The sequence below is a fragment of the Sinohyriopsis cumingii genome, chromosome 8 (genome assembly GCF_028554795.1).
Source record: "Sinohyriopsis cumingii isolate HCF-2022 chromosome 8, ASM2855479v2, whole genome shotgun sequence".
Lineage (NCBI taxonomy): Eukaryota > Metazoa > Mollusca > Bivalvia > Unionida > Unionidae > Sinohyriopsis > Sinohyriopsis cumingii.
The window spans coordinates 56,767,361-56,790,412 of NC_142968.1; the positions used below are offsets into that span (position 1 = coordinate 56,767,361).

At 34.0% G+C, this 23,052-nt stretch overlaps 1 protein-coding gene and 1 long non-coding RNA gene across 2 annotated transcripts in view; one reads left to right on the top strand and one right to left on the bottom strand.

Annotated features, from left to right (window-relative positions):
* Positions 1-23,052, bottom strand: part of LOC149793583 (dynein axonemal heavy chain 5-like) — a 229,214-nt gene that overhangs the window by 165,645 nt on the left and 40,517 nt on the right. Inside the window, exons 4-11 of the mRNA XM_089967542.1 lie at positions 21,756-21,788; positions 14,703-14,765; positions 14,093-14,164; positions 12,181-12,228; positions 7,969-8,142; positions 3,124-3,313; positions 997-1,162; positions 547-640 (exon numbers count right to left, since the gene is read on the bottom strand). Of these exons, the coding sequence (XP_089823668.1) occupies positions 547-640; positions 997-1,162; positions 3,124-3,313; positions 7,969-8,142; positions 12,181-12,228; positions 14,093-14,164; positions 14,703-14,765; positions 21,756-21,788 (840 nt within the window). The remainder of the gene's footprint in view (positions 1-546; positions 641-996; positions 1,163-3,123; positions 3,314-7,968; positions 8,143-12,180; positions 12,229-14,092; positions 14,165-14,702; positions 14,766-21,755; positions 21,789-23,052) is intronic.
* Positions 11,794-18,403, top strand: LOC149793584 (uncharacterized). The gene is made up of 2 exons (XR_016422856.1): positions 11,794-11,854; positions 18,050-18,403. It is a non-coding gene; the product is annotated as an uncharacterized LOC149793584 (long non-coding RNA).

Sequence of the window (23,052 nt, forward strand, 5' to 3'; positions counted from 1 at the left end):
TTGTTCTTTTTTGATTTCCATCAATAATGTCTTTGTGAAAGGAAAGCCAAATAATTGTTTAATTTCCATGCAAGTCAATTTTACATATTGTTTATGATGTTTCTTAACCAAATTCAGAATATTATAAGCATTAACAAGGATTGCATAATTGGGAAGCTAATTAACATGAATATAAACTGATTCAAAAGATAAATCGCTATAAAGAGCAAAAAGATTAAGACAGTCAAAATAATTAATCTTTAAAAACAGCCTTCCCCAAAGTCTAATAATCCCAAGTCCCTAGAATTATCAAATTTACTCATTACCCTGCATAATTTCTTTACATTTACCCCATCCAGTCTTGGTCACAGGGGGGTCAGCCAATTCTGAGACCAAACTGCACATCTACAAACAACCCAAAATCATATCTTGAAGTTTAAGCCCAGAATAAAAGGCTATATGTTGAGTTGCATGACTGTGTGAATACAGACATGCACATTCAAACATGAAATCTGGGTCATATAAATTCCATACTTTATTTGGAAAGGAGTGGGTTCATTTACTGACCAGTTCTTTCCACCTTCTCAGGGCCTTTGACTTTGCAACTTGTAAGATTCCAATAACAGCCTTTACTCTGGGACTCTTCATCTGCTCCAACAAGCTAAAACAAAATTGTCTTTTATCAGTAACATCGATATTACTGAATGCAAACACACACGGAAGAATGAGATATGTGATCTAAATTCAGTTAATGTTTACATAAATTTAAAACAAATTTTTAATTTTACATGTATTAAAAAAATACACTTATCAAACCTTAAGATGATATCCCTTCCTGACTGGATTCTCCAAATATTTATATATGTCATTAAGCTTACTACCCTGGTTTTTTACCACACTTTAGTTTCTTTATTTGGGTGTCCTACAAGTACTAATGTAGTCTAATCATAGAAAACAGCTAAACAATCATACTCCTGAGATGATGTTTGTCAACTATAAAGTAAAACAGATTCTTACTTGTTAAATTTAGCCATTCTGCTCTTCCAGTAGGCAAGTTCAGCAGTTGGTCCAATGTCGTCAGCTTCCCGTCTCATCTGCTCGCTCTCTGCTAGAACCTGGTCAATCTGCCTGGACCAGATCATACAAAGGTTCTCCAGCTTTTCCAGGTGGTCAGTGTTTGAGGCTGTCACAGGGAGGCCAAAATTATTGTTAAATACAAAATTCTTCAAAATAATATCAGTGAAATATGTCTCAGTTACTGTGAATCTCATAATTTTAGTTTAATATCAATCTTAAAATACAACATTTTGATCAGTGTGCAAATCAACAAATTAAGAAAGAGTCCTTACTGCTTCCACAGTTTCATTGTGTCTCAAATGTTGCAGTTTGTAAGAACAAGTTCTGCTACAAGTACAGGAGTACCCGAATACAGGTCTGATGTTCAGTTTATACACTAGACTTTTCTAACAGCAGTTACAATAAAGGAAAGGAAAACATAACAAATTTTGTGACCATAATCAATAAATATGCAAGAAATACTGTATAACCTAATAGGCAAATATGTACTGTGGTACTGTGTATGTGACTCAATACTTATATAAAAAGTCATGTCAGTGTCTTTTCACTCAATCCAATGTGATACTTTGGCTTTATATGGTCACATATTATAACATACAAATATGTCAACATCTGTGACTTATAAAGTTACTAACAAGGCCATAAAATAGTTACCAATAAGGCCATAAAATAACACTTTTTGTAAGTTCCAACATTTTTTAACATAAGAATTCTTGATGCATCTCAAAGTGAATCAATTATAGGTGGAAGCATGCAAGAAGAAAATATAATTTATGTTTATTCAACTTGGACTAAGAAATGAAATTATTACATGTGTGCACGTATATGGTGTTAATGGCATGTCAGCATAGAACTGGCTATACAATGCCCATTATAAGTTAGTAAATAATATAAAATAATACTTTAATACATTACAACTGATACATTTCATTACATGTTAAAACAAGAGGCCCAGGTGGGGCTGTGATCATTCATTGTAACATGCTTGACTAAATATGTGAAGATAATTGTTTCCATATTTCTCTAGTTCTTCTATCTTGATCAAAATTGAATGGCAAATCAGTAGTTTGTCCAATAGTAAAAGGTCCCTAAACCAAGCTGCTATGTGTCAAAGTTGGTACAATTCTCTCCTGCACATTTTTTTAGACAAAGTTATCAATGTTTTTTGACTGTTAGTGGTGGATTGGCATCTTCTGAACAAAATATGGAACCCCATGACCTCAATCTGTTTTATAGGAAGCTTTTCAATTTTTAGCATCAGTGCCTAATACACTGGATGGCAGATCAGAATCACTTTGAAAGCCCTCTGTGGCAGGATCCTTTCTGCAAAATTTGGTCAAATTCTATTGAGTGTTTTTTGAGAAATAATTTAAAAGTGTTTCTATTTTTAGTAATCATAGTCATATTTAATGACAGAGTGGCATAATTTGTGTAAGTTTTACAGGTCTTCTTGATGGGATGCTTTCTGTCAAATTTGATTAAATTCTGCTCAGCAGTTTTTAGAAAATTGTTTAAAGACTTTTCACTATTTTCAGTAAACAGCCATCAAGTTTGATGGCAGACAGACATCATTTGAATAATTTGAAAGCCTTTCATGCCAAGATGCTGTGCCAAAGTTTGATCCAGTCTGGTCTGCTGGTTTGTGATACAGTTAAAAACAACTGTTGACAAATGTGTGATAGCTAACAATACACAATGGCTGTAGGGCCATACCATAGGCTCTCTTGGCCTTATGGGCAGGTAATCTAATGTCAAAAGACCACCTTTTATGGGCCCACCTTTAATTTACCAATAAAAAATATACCTAAAAAACTTCAGCACTGAGATTAATCTTGATGGACATTAGTTGGACAAGCACAAAGTAATCATTATGTCAAGTTTCAAGAGTGGCCTCAACAAAAAATGAGAATGTTTATCTCAAGGCTTCAAAGCTTATGCATTCTGTACCAGATTACATTACATTATGTATACTTCATTATTTGGTCAATCAATGATAACTATAAAATAAAGCAAGTAACACATGGTAACTTTCATATTTCAAATGCTTCATTACTGTCGTCTACCCACCATGAGCCTGATAATCAGCAGGGGATTCCACCGTGTCGATGATGAAACCAACACCATTTTCCTCCAACTTGACTTGGCCCTCCATGTTGTCACGAGCTGAGTTGAGGCTGGCAATGAATTTCTCCAAAGCCTCAATAAAATCCTCAACCTGAGCATTGTGACCGTTTTCCACTGCTATTGAGCCCCATTGCTGAAATTTGCAAGCAAGCCAAATGGAGACTGTAATCGGTCAAATAGAACATGCCAAAACAGCACTGAAAAACGTCCTATTTTAAAACTGGCTTTCTACCCCACCCTTTATAAATGTCCTTAATTTTTCATGTTAAAAATCCCATTTAATTGAAAATATTGGTCAAAATGGGAGATTGCAGTGATGACCATTTTTCACAAATTACATCAAAGAAAATGTTCAAAATTTTGTAGATGTTACTGTGTAAAACTGCCCACTTGCCATATTTACCACATATATTATGACACCATATATGTTGGGACACCATAAATTAATTTTTAATATAATTTTTTTGTGCACTGTATGTTCTGGGACACATTGGGTTGTTTTTTTGAGTCATAAGTTGTGAGAAACCTTTAAAATCATTCGAAAAGTACATGTCAGAAAATGCACTCCACCTGAAATTTCATTTAAAAAAATTTTAAACTGTACTTGAGATAAAACTCTTTAATCCACAGCAGAAGCATTGCATCAACACAACCCTTCTCCTGCACACATACAATCAATTCTTTCAGTGCATGAATATTTTTTTTAGCTTTCTCATACCATGAAAAATTGCTAGAGACAACACACCACTTGAAGTGGAAACTGCAAGGACTAAAGTCAGATCTTTTCAAATCTGCATGAGTCTAATCCTCACACTTTTGACCCCCATCTTATCGTCAGAACATCCAGGAATGCAATCAAAGTACACTAGAATTTCATCCATGTTAATGATCATATTGTCAGCAAAATCATCTGCTTCTCTTCTGGCCTTCATGAAATCGTCGCATATTTTTTCCCGTCAGATCTTCTGAGCAACACTGGGACATCAAAGTCCACTGTTTCAATTTATTTTCGAAATTTCCATGAATACCGGTGAAAAGGAACCGAAGTTAGCTTCCATATCTTGGCTGTCTTTTGTATACCAAAAAAAAAACTGGCACACTTAAAAGAATCTATATTCGGCTTCCGAGGTCAGCTTGCTTTGCAATAAAATAACCTTTGTATTTATATCCTTTAAAAAAAAATGCTTCAGAGTATCCAAAGGAGTTTACTGCTTGCTGCCACTTGTGTTTATTCACCAACTGGGCTTCTATGTCTGTAGTTATAATTAATACAAACAAGCATTGATGTCTGCAGGTCAATAGTAATGATACTTTTGTAACCTGTGCTGATGAAAAGATTGTCACTTGCATTCAAGTGAATGTGTTTTCAAATAATGATTTTTATTTGCCAGATATTGTCATACATAGACCTGGATATAATTCAATCTTGGTTATTTTGCACCTAACACCATGTCATGCGTGAATGGCAGTTGTCTTCAATATATCAGCTGATTATTTCCCTCTCATTTGCAAAATCATTTGCTTCTCTTCTGGTCTGCACGAATTCATCACATGATATTATTTTCTCCAAATATTGTGGGTGATGCTGGGTCATGGACGTCCAAGCACGAAGCACCATATTTTGTTCCATTTTTGTTTCAATTTATTTTCAAAATTCCCATGAATACCGGTGAAAAGGAACCAAAGTTTGTTTCCAGATCTTGGCTGTCCTTGTATACTCAAAAATATATTTCAAAAATCAGCACACTTAAAAGAATCCATAGTCGGCTTCCAAGGTTGGCTTGCTTTGCAATAAAATAACCTTTGTATTTATATGCTTTAAAAAAAAAATCACCACAGTTGGCTTCTGAGGTGAGCTTGCTTTGTAATAAAAATAACTCTGTCTTTGATGTCCTGTTGGTAAGTTTAAAGAAGGAGTTTATTGCTCACTGCCAGTGTGTTTATTCACCACCCAGGCTTCTATGTGCTTGGCATCTGTAGTAATAATTAATACAAAGAAGAATTGATATCTGCAGGTCAATAGTAATGATACTTTTGTAACCCATGCTGGTGAAAAGATTGTAACTTGCACTCAAGTCAATGTGTTTTCAGATAATGACTTTTATTTGCAAGATACTGTCATACAGTAGACCTGGATATAATTTGATCTGGATTATTTTGCACCTAAAACCATGTCATGCAGTTGATTCTTTTCCCTTTTGTTTGTGATTTTGTTGGATCCAGTTTTCAGTCAGAAAACATATTCAAACCTTTGAGCACAACCAAACACAATTGTTTCTCAATGTTCATGTCGATGAACAACATGGCATGTGTTATCGGACATAAGTGATACATGCTACAGTGTGGAAGCCTACACTACATATACAGATTTTGTGGATATATTTTATTCTTTAATGCTCATATTGAAAGAAAGGTATAAATGATAACAATACAAGGTTAGTTTCTTTCTTTTTATTATCAAATAAGCGTTTTGTTTATTTATATTATTGCAACATGCATGGGGGGAGCACAACTGCAATACAAATTTATTTTGTTTCTTAAGTGTTGGGACACATGACCTGGGTGAAAGAAAGTTTCACCAAAGTTCTGGGACCGGAAAAAAACAAATTATTTTATCATGTCCCAATATATACGGCAAATACGGTACTTTACAATTGTTACAACAATACAAATCCAAACAGGCACACAGGCAAAATGTTAAACTTATTTATTCAATGAAGACTTCTATCATAAAATGGTAATTCTGAGAGTCAAACAATAAAAATATTCTGCCAAACACAAATCTTGAGTGTAGCTTCATACATATATACTCACAAGTCACAAGTTAAGTCCAATTGCAAACAATACAAACCCAGATCACATAATGTGCCAGCATATTAGGGTCTGTGTTGTTTGTTAGACTGATAACCCCTAACAAACTGAACAGACCCAAATCTGCTGGTGCATTATGCAATAGCAGATCTTGGTCTGTGCACTTTGTAGCTAGACTCTACTTATAGATGAATATATATGGTACATCCTTAACATCTTTATCTGTGCTACAGCAGGACAAATGTGCTACTTTATGGGCATATCATTATCTACTGTGGTCATTTCATTTATCTACTTATGGGATGAAGAGATGACAAGAGAAACATGTGCCATGCATTTCTATGTTGTATATTTTATTTGATCCAAAACAATGAATGAATCAAAGAATCAAAAGTAATGACTTCTTACTTTAAGAGAGAGAGAGAGAGTGAGAGAGAGAGAGAGACTACTCACAATTATAAAAGAGCAATACGTTCATAAAGCAGCTTAAAAATTTTCTAATTCAGTATTCAGTTTGGCATGTGCCAATGACATGGGAAGTATGGCAGGTTATATTTCATGGATTTATCATACATTTGAACAAAAATAAAACTTTTTTTAATTAAAAATTATTTAAGACCTCTGTCTTGCCTGTAATAAACATTTGTGATCTGAGAGTCAAATGTTTATGATACTGACATATGAAATAAATCTTTGAAGAGTGAAACATCTATATAGTGCAAATCAAAAAATGTTTATGAGCACAGAAATTTTATAAATTTAGAAAGATAAAACTTAAGAACACTTAATTTTCGTTGCAGCAACATATGCCATGTAAAAATGTTTCACTACGTTTGAGAGTGAGCACTTCATTAACTTGGAGACTAATCACTTCATTAACCTGGAGACTAAGCACTTCATTAGCTTGGAGACTAAGGGGGTGCTCACCAATTAATATGTACTTTAGAGAGAGTGACATATGTAAGGTGAAGTAGTTCGCATTTAAAACATGCACAATGGAAAGAATGTTGGCATACCTACATGCTACAGTAATGTAATGTGGATGATATTTCTTTGGATATTGTACTTTTGGAAATTTTACATGATTTAAGCACACTTCGAACTAAATAGACTGCTCCTTTGTGTTAAAAAATCAGCCTGAATTAGTCTAAAGTACACTATACATAGCAGCTATTAAAATAGGGAAAATGAATTTTGCCAGACTAGACAATACCAGCTTCTGAAAGTGCAATGAATGAATTACCAAATATATAAAATGTAAAAAATGTTATCGGCTCTTTTTTACAATTTACCTCTTAAGTTCAGGAAGTGAAAATGACCAAGTAGAGCTAGCACTTTTTTGAAAGGTGCACATTTGAAGTAAGGCCAAGCTGTAGACTCTATAACCCATAATACACCCATCAATCATACACCAAAATAAAGGGAATTAAAGGTTCTTTTACTTATACCTAAGATATACAAGGTCTTTTTTAAATAGCCAGTATAACCAGGGAGGAAAGCCGGGGAAATTCTTTTTCTTTAAAATCCTAACCCTATGGAAAATACGAAACTGTAGAGTGCCACCTAAGCACTTCATTAACCTGGAGACTAAGCACTCCATTAACTTGGAGATTAAGCACTTGATTAACTTGAAGACTAAACACTTCATTAGCTTGGAGACTAAACACTTTAATAAGTACCCTTTTCAAATCAATAGTTTGATCTAATCATGAAAAAATAACCCTTAAAAATTGGTTTACACTGTCACTTTATTAACCATTCCTACTGCATGAGATAATCTGGATGTGAATTTTATATAATACTGAACAATGTTATTCATTAACACGTGACCTCAAAAGTCATACAATAGTGAGCACTGTTATTCATAATTTGTGACTTCAAAAGAGGAATCTTCTGTGCTTGATAAATAAATTTTTCTCCTAATGATCTCGGAGACAAAAGCAATTCATGTTTTGAATATAATTTATGACATCTTACCTCAAGACCTTTTAAGGATGGCAGGACAATACTCTGAAAGTGTTTTTCAAATCCAAACAATACTCTGCCACCACTGCAGTCCACTGTCCCAAAGTTCACTTCATTGCTAATGTTTCCTACGGTGATTCCTTTGGTTGTGATTCGAATAAAATACAAACATATTCCACTTAGGCCCTGAAACAGAAATTTTTATTTTTGTTTTCTAAATTAAGGGAATTAAAATATCAAATACACTTTAGGATTGGGAATTAATCCATCGAAACATCTGTGTGTTTGTAGCTTATCAGCAATAATGGGTAACACATTTTATGCCTCAGTAACTTTGCCATTATAATATACTGATGAAAAAGCCAAACACTGACAGAAAACAATACTTACCTGATAAATATTTATGGTATTCATCAATGACCATGAATAATTAATATCAGTCATTTGCCTCTTTATTCTTTTTATGTATATGGATGTGTATCATATCGTAGATTATTTATTATATTTGGTTTCACTGTTTTACAGAGTCATATCGTTTCAACCCTATCATTTTAGACAGCAGAATATTGATTAGATTGCAAAATTCTGTACAACTTTTTAACCAGGCTTTAAGTAATCTACAATCCTTAAAAATACCAAATTAATTCCTTTCCAAAAAATGTTTTCCCAGCCTTTTTTATTTTTATGCCAATTTTATCACTTATATGAAGCAAATTAAATAAGCAAGCAAAAACTTACAAAAAAGCATAAATTCCTACTTGTAATGAAAAATGTAAAATTGGTTATGAATAAAAAAAATTTGAATCACTTTCAATGATTGTGCTGTTTTTTTCATGACATTTTAATTTGTGAAATTCATCAAAAATGTTGAAATTGAAATTTAAGTCATTCTACTAGGTATATATAACACAGAAAATCAATTTGTTCAGCAATTTGGTTGTCATAACAACAATAAGCAGGTTAAGCATGCCTTAATCATGCCAGAGTTATCAATAGATTTTACCACAGAACCAATTAGCAACTCATTCTTCTGGAAAAAAGGTAATTAGAAACCGATTCAGAGATTATTTTATGACAGATTACATTTTCAAAGGGAGCTACTATATTTATAACCTAATAACATTTCACCTGAATGCAAAGCAAAGTGATGCTCAACAGATAACAGCAACGTTTTTGTTTTTTAAATAAATTCTTTGTGTGTTTTGAATTTAAATATTATGCTGCACTTAAAGTGTAATTGTATTTTAAAAAATGGACCAGTGCAAAAACACAGAATTTTATTGCACATCTACACCAACCACATATCTAGCCAAGCAAGTTTCAATGAAATTTTCTGACTGATGTAGAAAGGGTGTTAAACCTTATTACTCAAAAAAACTCCCCTTTCTAAAAAGTTTTAAATAAATTTCCTTGAAAAAAGGTCAGAGAAAGCAATTTAACCTTATTGAACATCTACACCAGCCACATATCCAACCTAAAAAATTGGATTAAAAACTGCAATGTGGCCTGGGAGGTAAAGTGATGACAAGCTTTGTCAAGGACAGATGGAGCAACAAACAGATAAATATGAAGGTAGCAACAATACCCCCAAGCTTCACAAAAGTGGGTAATAAGAAAACATAAACATGGCCTTTAATTAAAGGAACTACCCATAAACTTGCCTTGGCTATAATAACCCTCAATTTTACTCTTCCAATTAGGGCAGGTGTGCATGTAAATGAATATCCAGTATATACTCACCTATAAGTCCAAATGCAAACAACATAAATCCTGATTTTCTGTAGCATAATGTACCTGCAGATCAGGGTCTATGTAGTTTGCTCTACTGATTACTCCTAACATACAGTATAGGCCCAGATCTGGCAGCACATTATGTGATAGCAGATCCAGGTCTGTGCAATCTGCAGTTGGACTCATAAGCTAGTATATATGGTACTGTAAGCTTTTAACAAGTTGACAATGTCAGTGTATACCAATGAAGTGTCAACAATTATCAATGTCTGGGTAAATGATTTAAGTGTCAACAATGGACAATATCAGGGTGGATGTTAGAAGTGCCCTTCTTCTCGACCAATAAATCAATGCCGGCCTCTTGAGCCTATATTGATTGCTTGGGATATCAAAACTAATTGCTGCAAAAATGGCAGACAATAAAGAAAAATTGATTAAGCAGGCAATGTCCATGAGCTTGAAAACGAATCAGTAAGGCATGATTTCTTGATTTCTGGGAGAATGTTTAGAGTAAATAATGGTGACAGCTTATTCTTTTATTACAATCCGATAGACATTGATTTTTGGATAGCTTAAATGCTGCAATCCTTTATTTTTGTTGTGGAGAAGAAAAAAAATCTTATGCTCAAATATAAAAGGTCCCTGAGATAAATGATGGCAAGCATACATTTTTTCCTTTCATGGAACAAAAGAAATTAACACAACAAAAAAACAACATAAAAGTTACAAGAAATGTTTTCATTCAAGTTGGAGACTACTTGAATGTATGAAGCATAAGGAAGGTTGTTGTTGTTGTAGGGTTAAATGCCATTTTTCAGCACAAGATAGGCTAACACTTTTAAGACTCCAAAAGAGGGCTTGCCATTTAATTCTAGATCAAAGTATAGACAATTTTCAGGATGCAATGAATAATATAAATATTTAAACAATACATGAAAGAATATTTCTTAGAAAGGTCAAATTGATGTATAAAGTATCCAGAAAAGACATTCCTGTCTATCTAAGCAATATCTTTCACCAAAGAGATGCTGATGGCACTCCAAATTTAAGGTCCATAAGAAGAAAAACTTACATTATACCAAGGCCAAAGAAGGAATTGTTTAAAAAAATTTTCAATATACTGGTCCACTGGTATGGAACAACATTCCCAGTGACATAAGGCAGGCTCCTAGCATTTCATCTTTTCCCAATCAATGTCTTAAATGGACGAAATCTTTAAAAAATTGAACAGTTCTAGTACAAAAAATACCGCCTGCTTTTCTGTAATTTTACATCATTTTCATAGCTGAATATTTCAATGCAGGATTATATTTTATGTTTTATATACATGTTTATGTTTTCACTGATGCCTGTGAATGTGTTCCAGGCTTGATACTTTGAATTTTAAAATTACTTAATTTATTTAGTGTCAAGCCAGACTCTTCACATTATGTTGTATATACTGTATATATTGTACATAACAGATAGAAGGCCTCAAGGTAGATTAGTTCTGTAACTAATTGAGTTACCTTCTCTAAATAAAGTCTTTATTATTATTATTATTATTATTATTATCATACATGGCAGCCAGTATCAATGGTGGAGGAAGAACCCGGGAAAACCCCGGAAAGAACCACCAACCCACGAGAGGCTACTGGCAAGCTTTCTCACATACCCACATTGGCTGAACCCAAGACTCGACCCCAGTGCTTTAGACCACTCAGGGCCCCTCAATAGGAAGGAAAGTGTTCGATATTGGCCATAACTCCATTACATCAGGACAACAAAATGGTGAACACCTAACCTATCTGCCATATATACTAGTTTACAAGTCCATCCAACTGTAAACTGCACACACCTAGATCTTCCATTGCATAATGTGCCAGCAGATCTGGGTCTATAGAGTTTGTGAGGACTAATCTGTAGAACAGACCCTGATCTGCTGGCACATTATGTGATGGCAGATCTGGGTCTATGTTTTTTTGCAGTTTGACATAACTTATAAGTGGGTATATATGGTAGGCAAGTTTTTTGTTACTATCAAGCCTCAAGCAACTTCAATCCATCAAGTCCTTGCAAAGTTACTGAGAGGAAACAAATTGCAACAGATATGTAATAACATGATAGATGGGCATGAATAATAAATGCCTCATCCAAAGCTATGGTAATGACATAAAACAAACAAAAGGTAATTATGTGATTAATTTTTGCTTTTAATGGTATATACAATTAGAATCAACAAGATCTTCCTCATACTTATAGCAATTAACTTGGGTTTGAACAAAAAATATCTTGTGAAATGTTTGGAAAACTGAAAACTTTAACAGGCAAGTCAAAGGACAGCTAATGAGATCAGGAAGATTCTTGTGTACATGTTTAATGAAGTTCTTTATTAAAAGAAAATCATAAATGCAATGTGGATAACATTGGCCATAGTAAAGACTGATTTTTATGGTAGCTGGATGGATAGATTAATAAAGAGATAGACAGACAGATAAAGTCAGATAGACATGCCTCCTCATCTCCGGTTGTCAAGAACAATTTTTTACTCCCATCTCCTTTCTGAAATGAAATTAAATATATGTATATTCAAAAATAATGTAAGAATTGTCATTTCTAACTTTACTTAGAACTGAAAAAGTGTAACGCAGCTCATCCAATTTTGTTTCTCCATGAGTTATAATGGGACAGTGTGGTCATCCCATCTATGAGTTGTAATGGGACAGTGTGGTCATCCCATCCATGAGTTGTAATGGGACAGTGTGGTCATCCCATCCATGAGTTGTAATGGGACAATGGTCATCCCATCCATGAGTTGTAATGGGACAATGTTCATCCCCTCCATTAGTTGTAATGGGACAGTGTAGTCATCCCATCCATGAGTTGTAATGGGACAATGGTCATCCCCTCCATGAGTTGTAATGGGACAATGGTCATCCCATCCAAGAGTTGTAATGGGACAATGGTCATCCCCTCCATGAGTTGTAATGGGACAGTGTGGTCATCCCATCCATGAGTTGTAATGGGACAGTGTGGTCATCCCCTTCATGCTGTTGGAGAAGTACATACATATAAATCATCACCACAACTTGGAAGACATATGCTGCAAAACTCCATTGCAGAGAGGTCTGGTAGATATTAGTGACTTGCATCTGAATAGCCAATTGAAAAGAAACAATCATATTCATATGTCAATAATATATTTGGACTCTAAAAAATTATTCAAAAGACTCTTGTGTAGTCAAGACACGTGTTTAGAAAAGGCTAATCTGCTTCTAAGCCATACTTCTATTTGCAGTTATTGCTGATGTAAAAAATTCATGTGCATTCCCAATTCAGTTTAAACAAAAGCTGCCCAAGAATTGTACATCCAAGAAATCCAAACTATTGTACTGACTTAATGATAGGCACACCTGTTGGATTCCATTAAACAAAAAACAGTTTATACCATTATTGCAAACAAAACATAATTCTGAGACATATGGACAATTAGATTACAAATGACAACCACTTCTACCTTACATACATGTACTTGCTTTTAAGTCCAGTCCAACTGCAAAATGCACAGACCCAGCTGTCATCGCATAATGCACAAGCAGATCTGGGTCTGTGCAGTTTGTTATGAGTAATCAGTAGAACAAACAACACAGAACCTAGTTAATGCTATTTAAAATTTGATTTTGAAAAATAAAAATGTGTTCATTAATTTATAATGGCAATATTATAGATAAATCATTGCCCCAGTGTGTGTGCTCTCTCTCTCTCTCTCTCTCTCTCTCTCTCTGACTCTCTCTCTCTCTTAATGACTCTCTCCTCTCTCAGTGACCCTCTTTCTCTCTCTTATTGACTCTCAATGACTCTCTCTTTTTCTCTCCCTCTCTCTTACTGACTCTCTATCTCTCAGTGACTCTCTTTCTCTCTCTCTTATTGACTATCTGTCTCTCAGTGACACTCTTTAGCATGTGACAGATTAACAGTAAACCTTGCCTACTTTGTTTGCCAAGATCACATCCATTCAGCTGAGAATAACAGATGTAACACTCGAAGAAAGCATGGTATGCAGAGTTATTGTCTGAGAGAAGCTATGTCAACTTCACCAGGACATGAAGAGATGTGGTGGAGGTTATTCTCTGAGAGAAGCTATCGCACCTCCATCAGGATGCGTAGGGCTGTGCTGGAGAGTTATTTTATAATCCTCTCCATGATGTCTCCATCCCTATCATGACACTTGGAGAAACAAACTATCGATTTGATAAAGAAATGATGAGCTAATTTGCAACTGACTTTGCAATGTAATATTAACAAAGAGGGTATAGTAAGTTCCATAAGAAAACTTTGTAATAAATGTTCAATTTTGCACAGAATTAATCAAGATAGCAATTTGATTCATATTCTGAAAGAGCTCTGCACATTCATTTTTGCTTACCCCTGAGTCTTGGTAAAAGAAGATCAACTTCTTCATTCCGTTCTCCTTCCAAAACTCTTCCATCAGGTCAAACTGGAAAGTACACATAATTTTTAAATACAAAAAGTACTTCATTTTTTAAATAAAAAGAAATTTCTGAAAGAAATCAAGAGACTGCTGGCAAAAAATATGGTGCTACGTGAGAAGAAATGAGTGACTCATGTAATTCAAAACAAGTTCAAAAATATATTAGATTTTTAAAAAAAATTTGTCAAGCTGGTCAATGAAAGGCTGTGTATTTTTAAAGGTATTAGTGATATAAGCTGACATTTATAAAAACTAATACCAGTCTGTGCATTTTTTGAGAAAAGTTAAAACATTTGACACATACATACATGTATCTAAATTTTGTCATGACAGAAACATGTAATTGTTTAAAAAATTAACTACTACCTTGTGTAAAGAAGGTTTTTCATGCATCTTTTCTGACGCTGTGTAACATATGTAAATCACTAGAAAAAAACATTATAGTAAAAGAATTACAAACTCAGAAAATCAAGTTTTTATAATGTGCACATTAAAATTATTTCACCTATGAATATTTAAAAATGTTATTAAACTAACCACTTACCCTTTCATCCATAACCATAAATTCTTCCACCGCACTCTGTTCAAGTCCCAAAGCATTGGACATCTAAATTCAAACAGTTTTTTTTATTATTAGGACAAGTGGAAATGCAGCATACATAATAACACCTTCAAACATAACCTTTATTTTTAAAAACACAAGTCAAAAACCTGTTTCTATTTCTTATATCAAGCATTAATAATACGCTTTTATGGTCTTGCTCTTGAGTGTTTCAGATGTTAGCATGCTGTGATCAGTATCCCTGACTAAGTAATTTTAATAAATGTTGGCAAAAACTTCCAACAGTATATGTAAAGGGAAAGTGCACACAACTTTCCTGTGAAATAGTGGTATTTTCTGAAAGCAAATCATTTGCAAGAACATGCAGCCTACACACACGCACACATGCATGCACACACACACACACACACAGGTGCAATGATTCTGATTGAAAACATACCTAAACAAACTTCTACCTGTTTTCTTTCAAATAGTTTTGAGCAGTTGGATGCAATAACTATTATGCAATTGAAATCCAAGTTATTTCAACAATATCAGCTGCATCAGGATGCCCCCCTTTCCCCTCATCATAAATATAAAAATTCTCAACAACAGGAAGCAAACAATACTGTACTGGAAATGCATTCATGGTACATAGATGCCCCATCAAAGTGTATGAGAACTAAATGAACAATTAAGGGCTCAACAGCAATGGTTGCCCAATTGCTGAAGGTAAGTGAAATTATGGTCAGGGCCAGTGAAAGCTAAAGTGATTGCCAAACCAGCCAATTGACTTTCTAGTGTTACTAATAAGTTTTAAGATGCTGCTATAAAGTAAATTTCTATTCGTTACCATTTTGTATGAACGCTCTTTGTAAAACAAGGCTTTTGCTGAAGTATTCCATTTTTTTTTACTCGCAATGAAGGTCTACTATGCAAGTCATCCATACTGCTAATTTGGTTCATTCAATACATGCTTGCATATCAGATGTGTGATACTACAAGAATCAAATATACATGTACATGTATTAACAGGATTACACTGTTTAAACTAGATATTTCAATAATGATCTGAAATTCAAAATAGCAGAATTTTGCAGTTTAGAAGTAGTTTAATTATTACTTGTTACTTTATGACACCAAGCAAAAGGAATGATTGACAGTTTTGTAGGTGTTGAACATAAGAATCAAACATGAAACTTTTTTAAAAATTGGTTTTCATCATCATAAGAGAACATGGAGGGTAGGGGAAAATGTAAAACATAAGGTACAGTTAGAGAATATGAAAAGAACCAACACAGAACAGTTTCTGCTAAAATGGAAGAGCTGTACAGGTAGCTTGATTTTTATTAATTGAGAATACTGACTTTACTGTACAGGGATTGACATTTTACAAACTTTTAACAATTTTACTGTTTATACCTTTAATCATATTTTGTTCATTTTCATGTTTATTCTTGTTATAAAATGCAATGGTTCAAAATTTTGAAGAGATAATTTAGCTGTACCTTCTGTCATGGTCAGCGTTATATGTAACCATTAAGTTTGACATCTGGGCTAGACTCGCAATACATTTTTGACTGCAAATGATGGGATCTGCTTTGTTTAGGGCATGGACTGAGTTTTAATTAGAATCCATTCAATAACAGTTTGACAGATATGTCAGGGTAAGGTCACATAGCAGCAAATGGTAGAGTTGAGACAAACGAGTGAAAATGTTTGAGAAATCTAGTACCATTTGAAACAAATGTCATAAAATATTTTCCAGAATTATTAATAATAACGGCAGACTAGAAAGCATTATTCTGGCAATTGGAAGTAATCCTGGCTGGCTAAGTTAAGTGATGGGGTGTGCTTCCTAGACTAAATTCAAGGTGTTAAATTATCGGCAATCTCTCTTGAGATATTAGTTAGTCTGAGCTTTTCTCCTGAAAGTGGAAACTGACCCCAAGATAAGTAAAAAGTACTCTTCTTGTAAAAATCATTTAAGGAAGGGTAAGGAATTCAAGAGACCCAAAACCAGAGAAGAGACAGAGGTAATTCTCTGATGAAAAGCAAGTGAAGGCACAAAGGTATTGTCTTAATTGCATACAATATGTTCATTGATGTAAGTCTGTAATTATTTGTTGAATTTATTAAATTTAAATTCATGCTTCAAACTTCCTTGAGTTAAGAAGTTAAGTGTTGCATGCACATGGTTTGTCTGTTATATGATTCATGTATTGTTAGCATGTCATACAATATTTTATTTATATGAATGTGATCACATTTAGGGGCTTTTATGTAAAAGAAATCACACATTGTAGAGATTTAAGGCATTTCTTCTGATACGAATTGTGAGAAGTAAATTATCTGTCTCAAATGATTTGTATCATGTATGCTGAAAATTGATTTTTCTATGTCTGGAAATGTATGTCAATGAATCACCAATAAGCAAAGGAATGTATTAAGGAAAAGGAGTGAAGTCAATTAATTTATTTGTGTGATTAAATTGTGAATTCATTTTTGACCAAGAAATGATGGTGTTAGCATTTGGAACATGTGCTGACTGACAGATCAGCTAGTAATTTATAAACACAGTAGGCTGTAATGGTTATCAAAGAGGGCTAATTATGTCATAGTTCTCAGCTAGGAATGCGAGTAGCCACTATAAAGACATTAGTTTATGATGGTAGGACTGTGTATTAATATTAGGTTGTGCAATGACCATAGCTTAGATGTGATGAATTCATCTTCACTAGCCAAGGTTGTCATGCGTAAACCCTATCTATACCTTGGCTGACTGATCAGATATTTCAGTGCTTCGGGTCTGTGATTTTCACTGGATATGGCAGCTAATAAAAATCAAGTTGTTGATATTTGAACACTGTTCCTACATGATCAAAACAAGGGGAGCACACAACTGGAATGGACTCATAAATATATGATTTTCTGCTGCCAGTCTGTTTTTGTAAAAATACATCCTTTACCTTTTGACACATATGTAATGGCTTCTCTCTGGTACACTGTTATACTTCTGATGTTAAAATTACAAAGTATCCTTTTGAAGTCAATTGAATCCAGCATTTTCGGCCCATGTACAATGCATGACTGTTACACACTAATGGTTAGTAGGCATTACATACCAAAGGATCAACTTATGACATCCAATAGATGTTGCTAAGACAAAGAAGAGAAATATGTTTGATCCACCAAGGTGTAGATAGGGTTAACATATCAGAACCTTGACTGGCGAAGATGTGTTGAATTACGATAGACGATATCTGATGTAAAAAGAGTGGAAAATATTGTTTGGTCACAAGAGAAGAAAAAATACATATTTAGGTTGAGTATTATATTTTTATTTGAAGGAAAAAATAGCTTCATACCCATAATGCACAGTAGAAAAGAGCGCAGTATACAACCAAGATGGTTGATGACCCAAAGAGGCTAAAGGGAGAGGAGAAGGAAGGAAATACTGCAACAATGACCAATCAACAATGGTTCAGAAAAGACTGGAAGCAACTAGGTGATGCTGACATTCTGGCAATTTGAATTTGATCAGTTACTCGATTATATGATGAAATTTGTTTTATGGGTATAACAGAATGGCTCACTGAATTTCACATAAATTCTTTAACTATTTCTATGAGAAAGTGAATCATTCAAATGTCATGTTGAATTTCATTTTGTTTATGTAACTGATTAAACTGTTATATTTTACATGTGAAGACTTGGGTTGTTCTATTCTATATCTCTGCTAATATCTCTGTTATTCCATCCATTAATTTCATATTTTATTTTATTGTTTACTCCATCCAGGCAATAACACCATGGTTGATCATCTCCTAGATAACGATAACCAAAACATCATAAGGAGTGCTAAGATCGCACATCCTCCCCCACCTTCTGACATAAAATCATTTGTTAGTTTGTTACTTTACAATATTTTCTAATTGTGTGCAATTCTGTGTCTGTGGTGAAAATTTATCTTAATTTTCCTGATAGATGTCTGAGCTTGCCGTAATCTAGATTTGTTAATATTTTTATTTAAAAATATGACTATTATCAACTGAATCATATACCTGTAAATTATGCAACTACAGTGAAAGCCATTAAAACTGAAAATCCCTGGGACCAAATTTAACTTTCAGTCTTGAAAAGTTTTGGTTTATTAAGGGTTTTGCAGCTGTGATTTGATAGCGAGTAAGAAAGAGAGAATGTTATGAGAAAACATCTGTGTACATGTAAGAGTACACAAAATGAGAAAGCCTTTTTATTTATTTTTTACATTTAATGAAAAATCATCCTAACAATGTACTTTCTATCCAAAAATTATATCTGGCCACATGAATACAGTTGTTCCATGTGTAAATAGATTCCTTGTCTCAGGAAACATTTAAGGAACAAGATGATTTTATAACTTTACTAGATGTCCATACTGTATATAATTAATAATGTTTCTATGCCAAATTCTTCTCTTAGCTTCTACAGCATAGGTTTTGGCACAAATTCATCCCCTCTGATTTTAACATTTCTATCTTGAGGCGATTTTGGTATGCAGAGGGTTTGGCTTTAAGGGGTTTCACTGTACATATATTTCTTTCCTTCCGGATTTGACCCAAACTATGTCTGGGGAAGTAACAAATTGGTCAGTGAAGTAAATGTACTCACACTGACCATCTCATTACTTCAAAATAATGATGAACCCTGAAACTTAATGAAGGTGTGACAGACTGACAGACAAAAAGATGGATGAACACACCACATGGCATCTGAAACACCACTTTGTTTATTTACAAAATTTAATCTCTGAATTACTTTGAGGGAGGGGCCCCAAGTGGCCAAGTGGTCTAAAGTGATCTCCGTTATGGATCACTACCATCTCACCTCTGCGTGGGTTCGAGTCTCAGAATTGGCCAATGTGGGTATGTGAGAAAGCTTGCCAGCAGCTTCTCGAGGGTCGGTATTTCTTTCCAGGGATTTCCCAGGTTCTTCCTCCACCATTAATACTGGCCGCCATGTACAGCCTATCGTGTGCTGAAAAAAGGCGTTAAACCCTACAACAACAACTTTGATGGAGCGTTGCTGAGTACAAATGGAGAAATCACCCAAAAATGGCTGAGAACTTAGTCACACCCTAAAACATGCAAGGTCAAATAGAACCATATCAAAAGCATGAAATGTGCAAAGGTTAGACCTATTTTTAAGAAAGGAGAAAAGGAGGATCCAGGGAATTACAGACCAATATCAATTCTACCTGTGTTGTCAAAATTATTTGAAAAGCATGTAGCCATTCAGGTCTATAATTTTTTGAAAACATACTTTCATAAAGCGCAATCAGGATTTAAAAAGTACCACTTGTGCGAAACAGAACTTACCAAATTAATTGACCTTTGGCTGAAGGAAATAGATAATGGACATATGACTGGGATTGTTTTCCTTGACTTCAAGAAAGCTTCTGATCTTGTTGATCATGAAATTCTGCTGCAAAGTTGAACTGTTACAGGTTCGACAATCCATCTTTAAACTAGTTTAGATCATACCTAAACCAAAGGTCTTAACAAGTAAGCATTGGCAATATTAGCTCTCAAACTCAGACTATTAATTCAGGGGTCCCTCAAGGCTCAGTTTTAGGCCCTCTCCTCTTCCTTACCTATATCAATGATCCACAAATACAAATTTATTTGTAGACGATGCAACCTTGTATACGTCTAGTTCTGATGCTGAAGTTATCCAAATGAGATTAAACTCAGACATGTAGCATGATGTCCCACCCAGTCACATTATCCTGATACCAGGCCGACCAGTCCTAACACTAACCTCTTAATGCTGAGCGCAAAGTGAGGCAGCTGCTAGCACCATTTTTATAAGTCTTTGGTATGACTCAGCTGGGGATCGAACCCTTGACCTCCCGCATCTGAAGCGGAGGCTATTATGGAATGACCATATTGATAAGCTTAGTAAATCACTGTCATCCAAAACTGCCCTACTTCGCAGAATCAAGAAATATTTACCTATGGAAACTTGCAATCTATACTACAAGTCATATATTCTTCCAACAATGGAGTATTGTTAAAATATATGTGGAAACTTTACTAAATCTGAGCTTGACAGGATTTATAAGTGTCAGAAATGAGCAGCACACGTAATTTTAGATGCATCTATTGATCATCCCTCAAAAGCATTTTTTACAGAACTCAAATGGTTCATAATATATGACAGGATATATTTTCACAAGACAATTCTTTTATATAAATGTCTACATGGAACTGCACCAGAGTATCTTCTGGACTTATTCAGGCCTTTTTAAACACAATACCAGTTGAGATCAATATCACATGGAAACCTTCTAGCACCGAAACCAAGAACAGAGCAATATAAAAAGAGCTTCCAACACTCTGGCACAGTTCTGTGGAACAAGCTTTCACTACATGTAAAATCTGCTGAAAATATTAGAGTATTTAAGAAGAGATATAATGAGCATGTATGTGTTTCTAATAGATAATGGAATTTAGTATTTTAATACTAAACATGTTAAAATAAAGTAATTATTGCTACATTGTATCTTCATATACATGTAATGTGCATTGTTATACTCTCCTTAAGAGGGCCTCAAGAGAGAATAGTCCTTGACTAATGAGTCACCTTCTATAAATAAAGCATTATTATTATTATTATTTATATTATTTATTATTATTATTATTATTATTATTATATTTTATGGAATTATCTGCACAAGTTCAGTAAGACAAATTACTCTAGTTCTCATGCTTGAATCTTCGTCAAGTCAACCATAATTAATACTATAGTGTGTGATGTGCATTTTGTAAGCAAAGAATAGGTATATGCTATGGTAACTACTGTACTATTTCCAAGGTGTTTTTCTGATTGCTGGCAGAAAAGTCAGAGGTATTCCAATTTATAATGTACATGTCCCCATCACCATCATTAATGTAAAATTAAATCCACACACAAACAAGTTGATAACTAATGATATTAAGACTGTTAGTGATGATATTCCAATACATTCATAAAAAAAAAGAAGTAAGAAATTATACACAGAAATATAACTACCTGCTGGAATATGTGAGCATGTCTAGCATCCATCTGAAAATAAGTAAAGTAGGAAATAAACACTTTTCAAAAATACTAGACATATAAAGACAAATACAAATATTTACTAAGGACAAAAATTGATAATAAAAATGTGTGAATTATGGAACAGATCATGCTAAGAGTGACGAAATACATGTATATTACTGAATCAAACAATGAGTTAAGATTGTGTTGTTTTACGATTTCATGTCATATAATTTTGTTCGCATATAGTTTTGCACTGCAATTGGTCAGTGCCAACATGCTCTAGAAATAGGGATCCTCACTTGATGGAACTGGCTACATTGCAAAAACTGTATGTATGTATGTGTGTGTGTGTATGTATGTATGTATGTATGTATGTATATATATATATATATATATATATATATATATATATATATATATATATATATATATATATATATATATATATATAATTCTTTTTTGTTATTTATTTTCAGATCAAAACTATTCACATATTTTTAAATTGCAAGATAGCATTAGACACAAGAATCCTTTATATACATGATTTTGCTGTTTAGTAGGGCAAATGTTGTGTTAAACTTGTTCAGGACAGTCACCCAATTAGAACTACAGAAAATGACCTACATCACCTGGGCCAGGTGATCTTTACATATCACTGTACAGCTTTTCTTTTACAATCAAGCTACCTATTTACACTTTGAAGAGCTTTTCATTTGGGGTAAAATGCTTTAAATTTCTAAGCAATTTCTGCAAAAGGCTAAATTTTGGGCATGCATCCTTTTTGCATTTATTCAGACACACTGGAATGAACTCTCTATTTGGCTTGATGCAATTTTACCCCAAAATGACCTCTCCAATGGAAGGCAATGTATTTTTCCTCACAGAATGTGCTCATTGGTCAAACTTCATTGGCAAGTCTGGCAACAGCATAAACTAAAAACTTCTCCCTTTATTGAGATCTGCACTTTCATATACAACCATTTCATGCTGATTAACAAACCGAACTGGCCCTTACTAAGACAATGAAATGATGGCTCCACCTATTCATTAACAATGCACAGTATGCATGTACCTCAATAAAAATGTATTTTTCCTAAATTGAAAAATAAAACCCACCTCCCTTCCCCTCTCCATCTAGGTCAGGCATTTTGCTACTTCTTCCAGGAAGCAGGCTGGAAAAGTGACATTTTAAAGCCACACACTATGATGCAAATTAACAGATAACACCGGTCATTGGCTGGATCTGGCCTGTAGGTCATAGTTTGCCCACCCCAATTAGGTCATATGT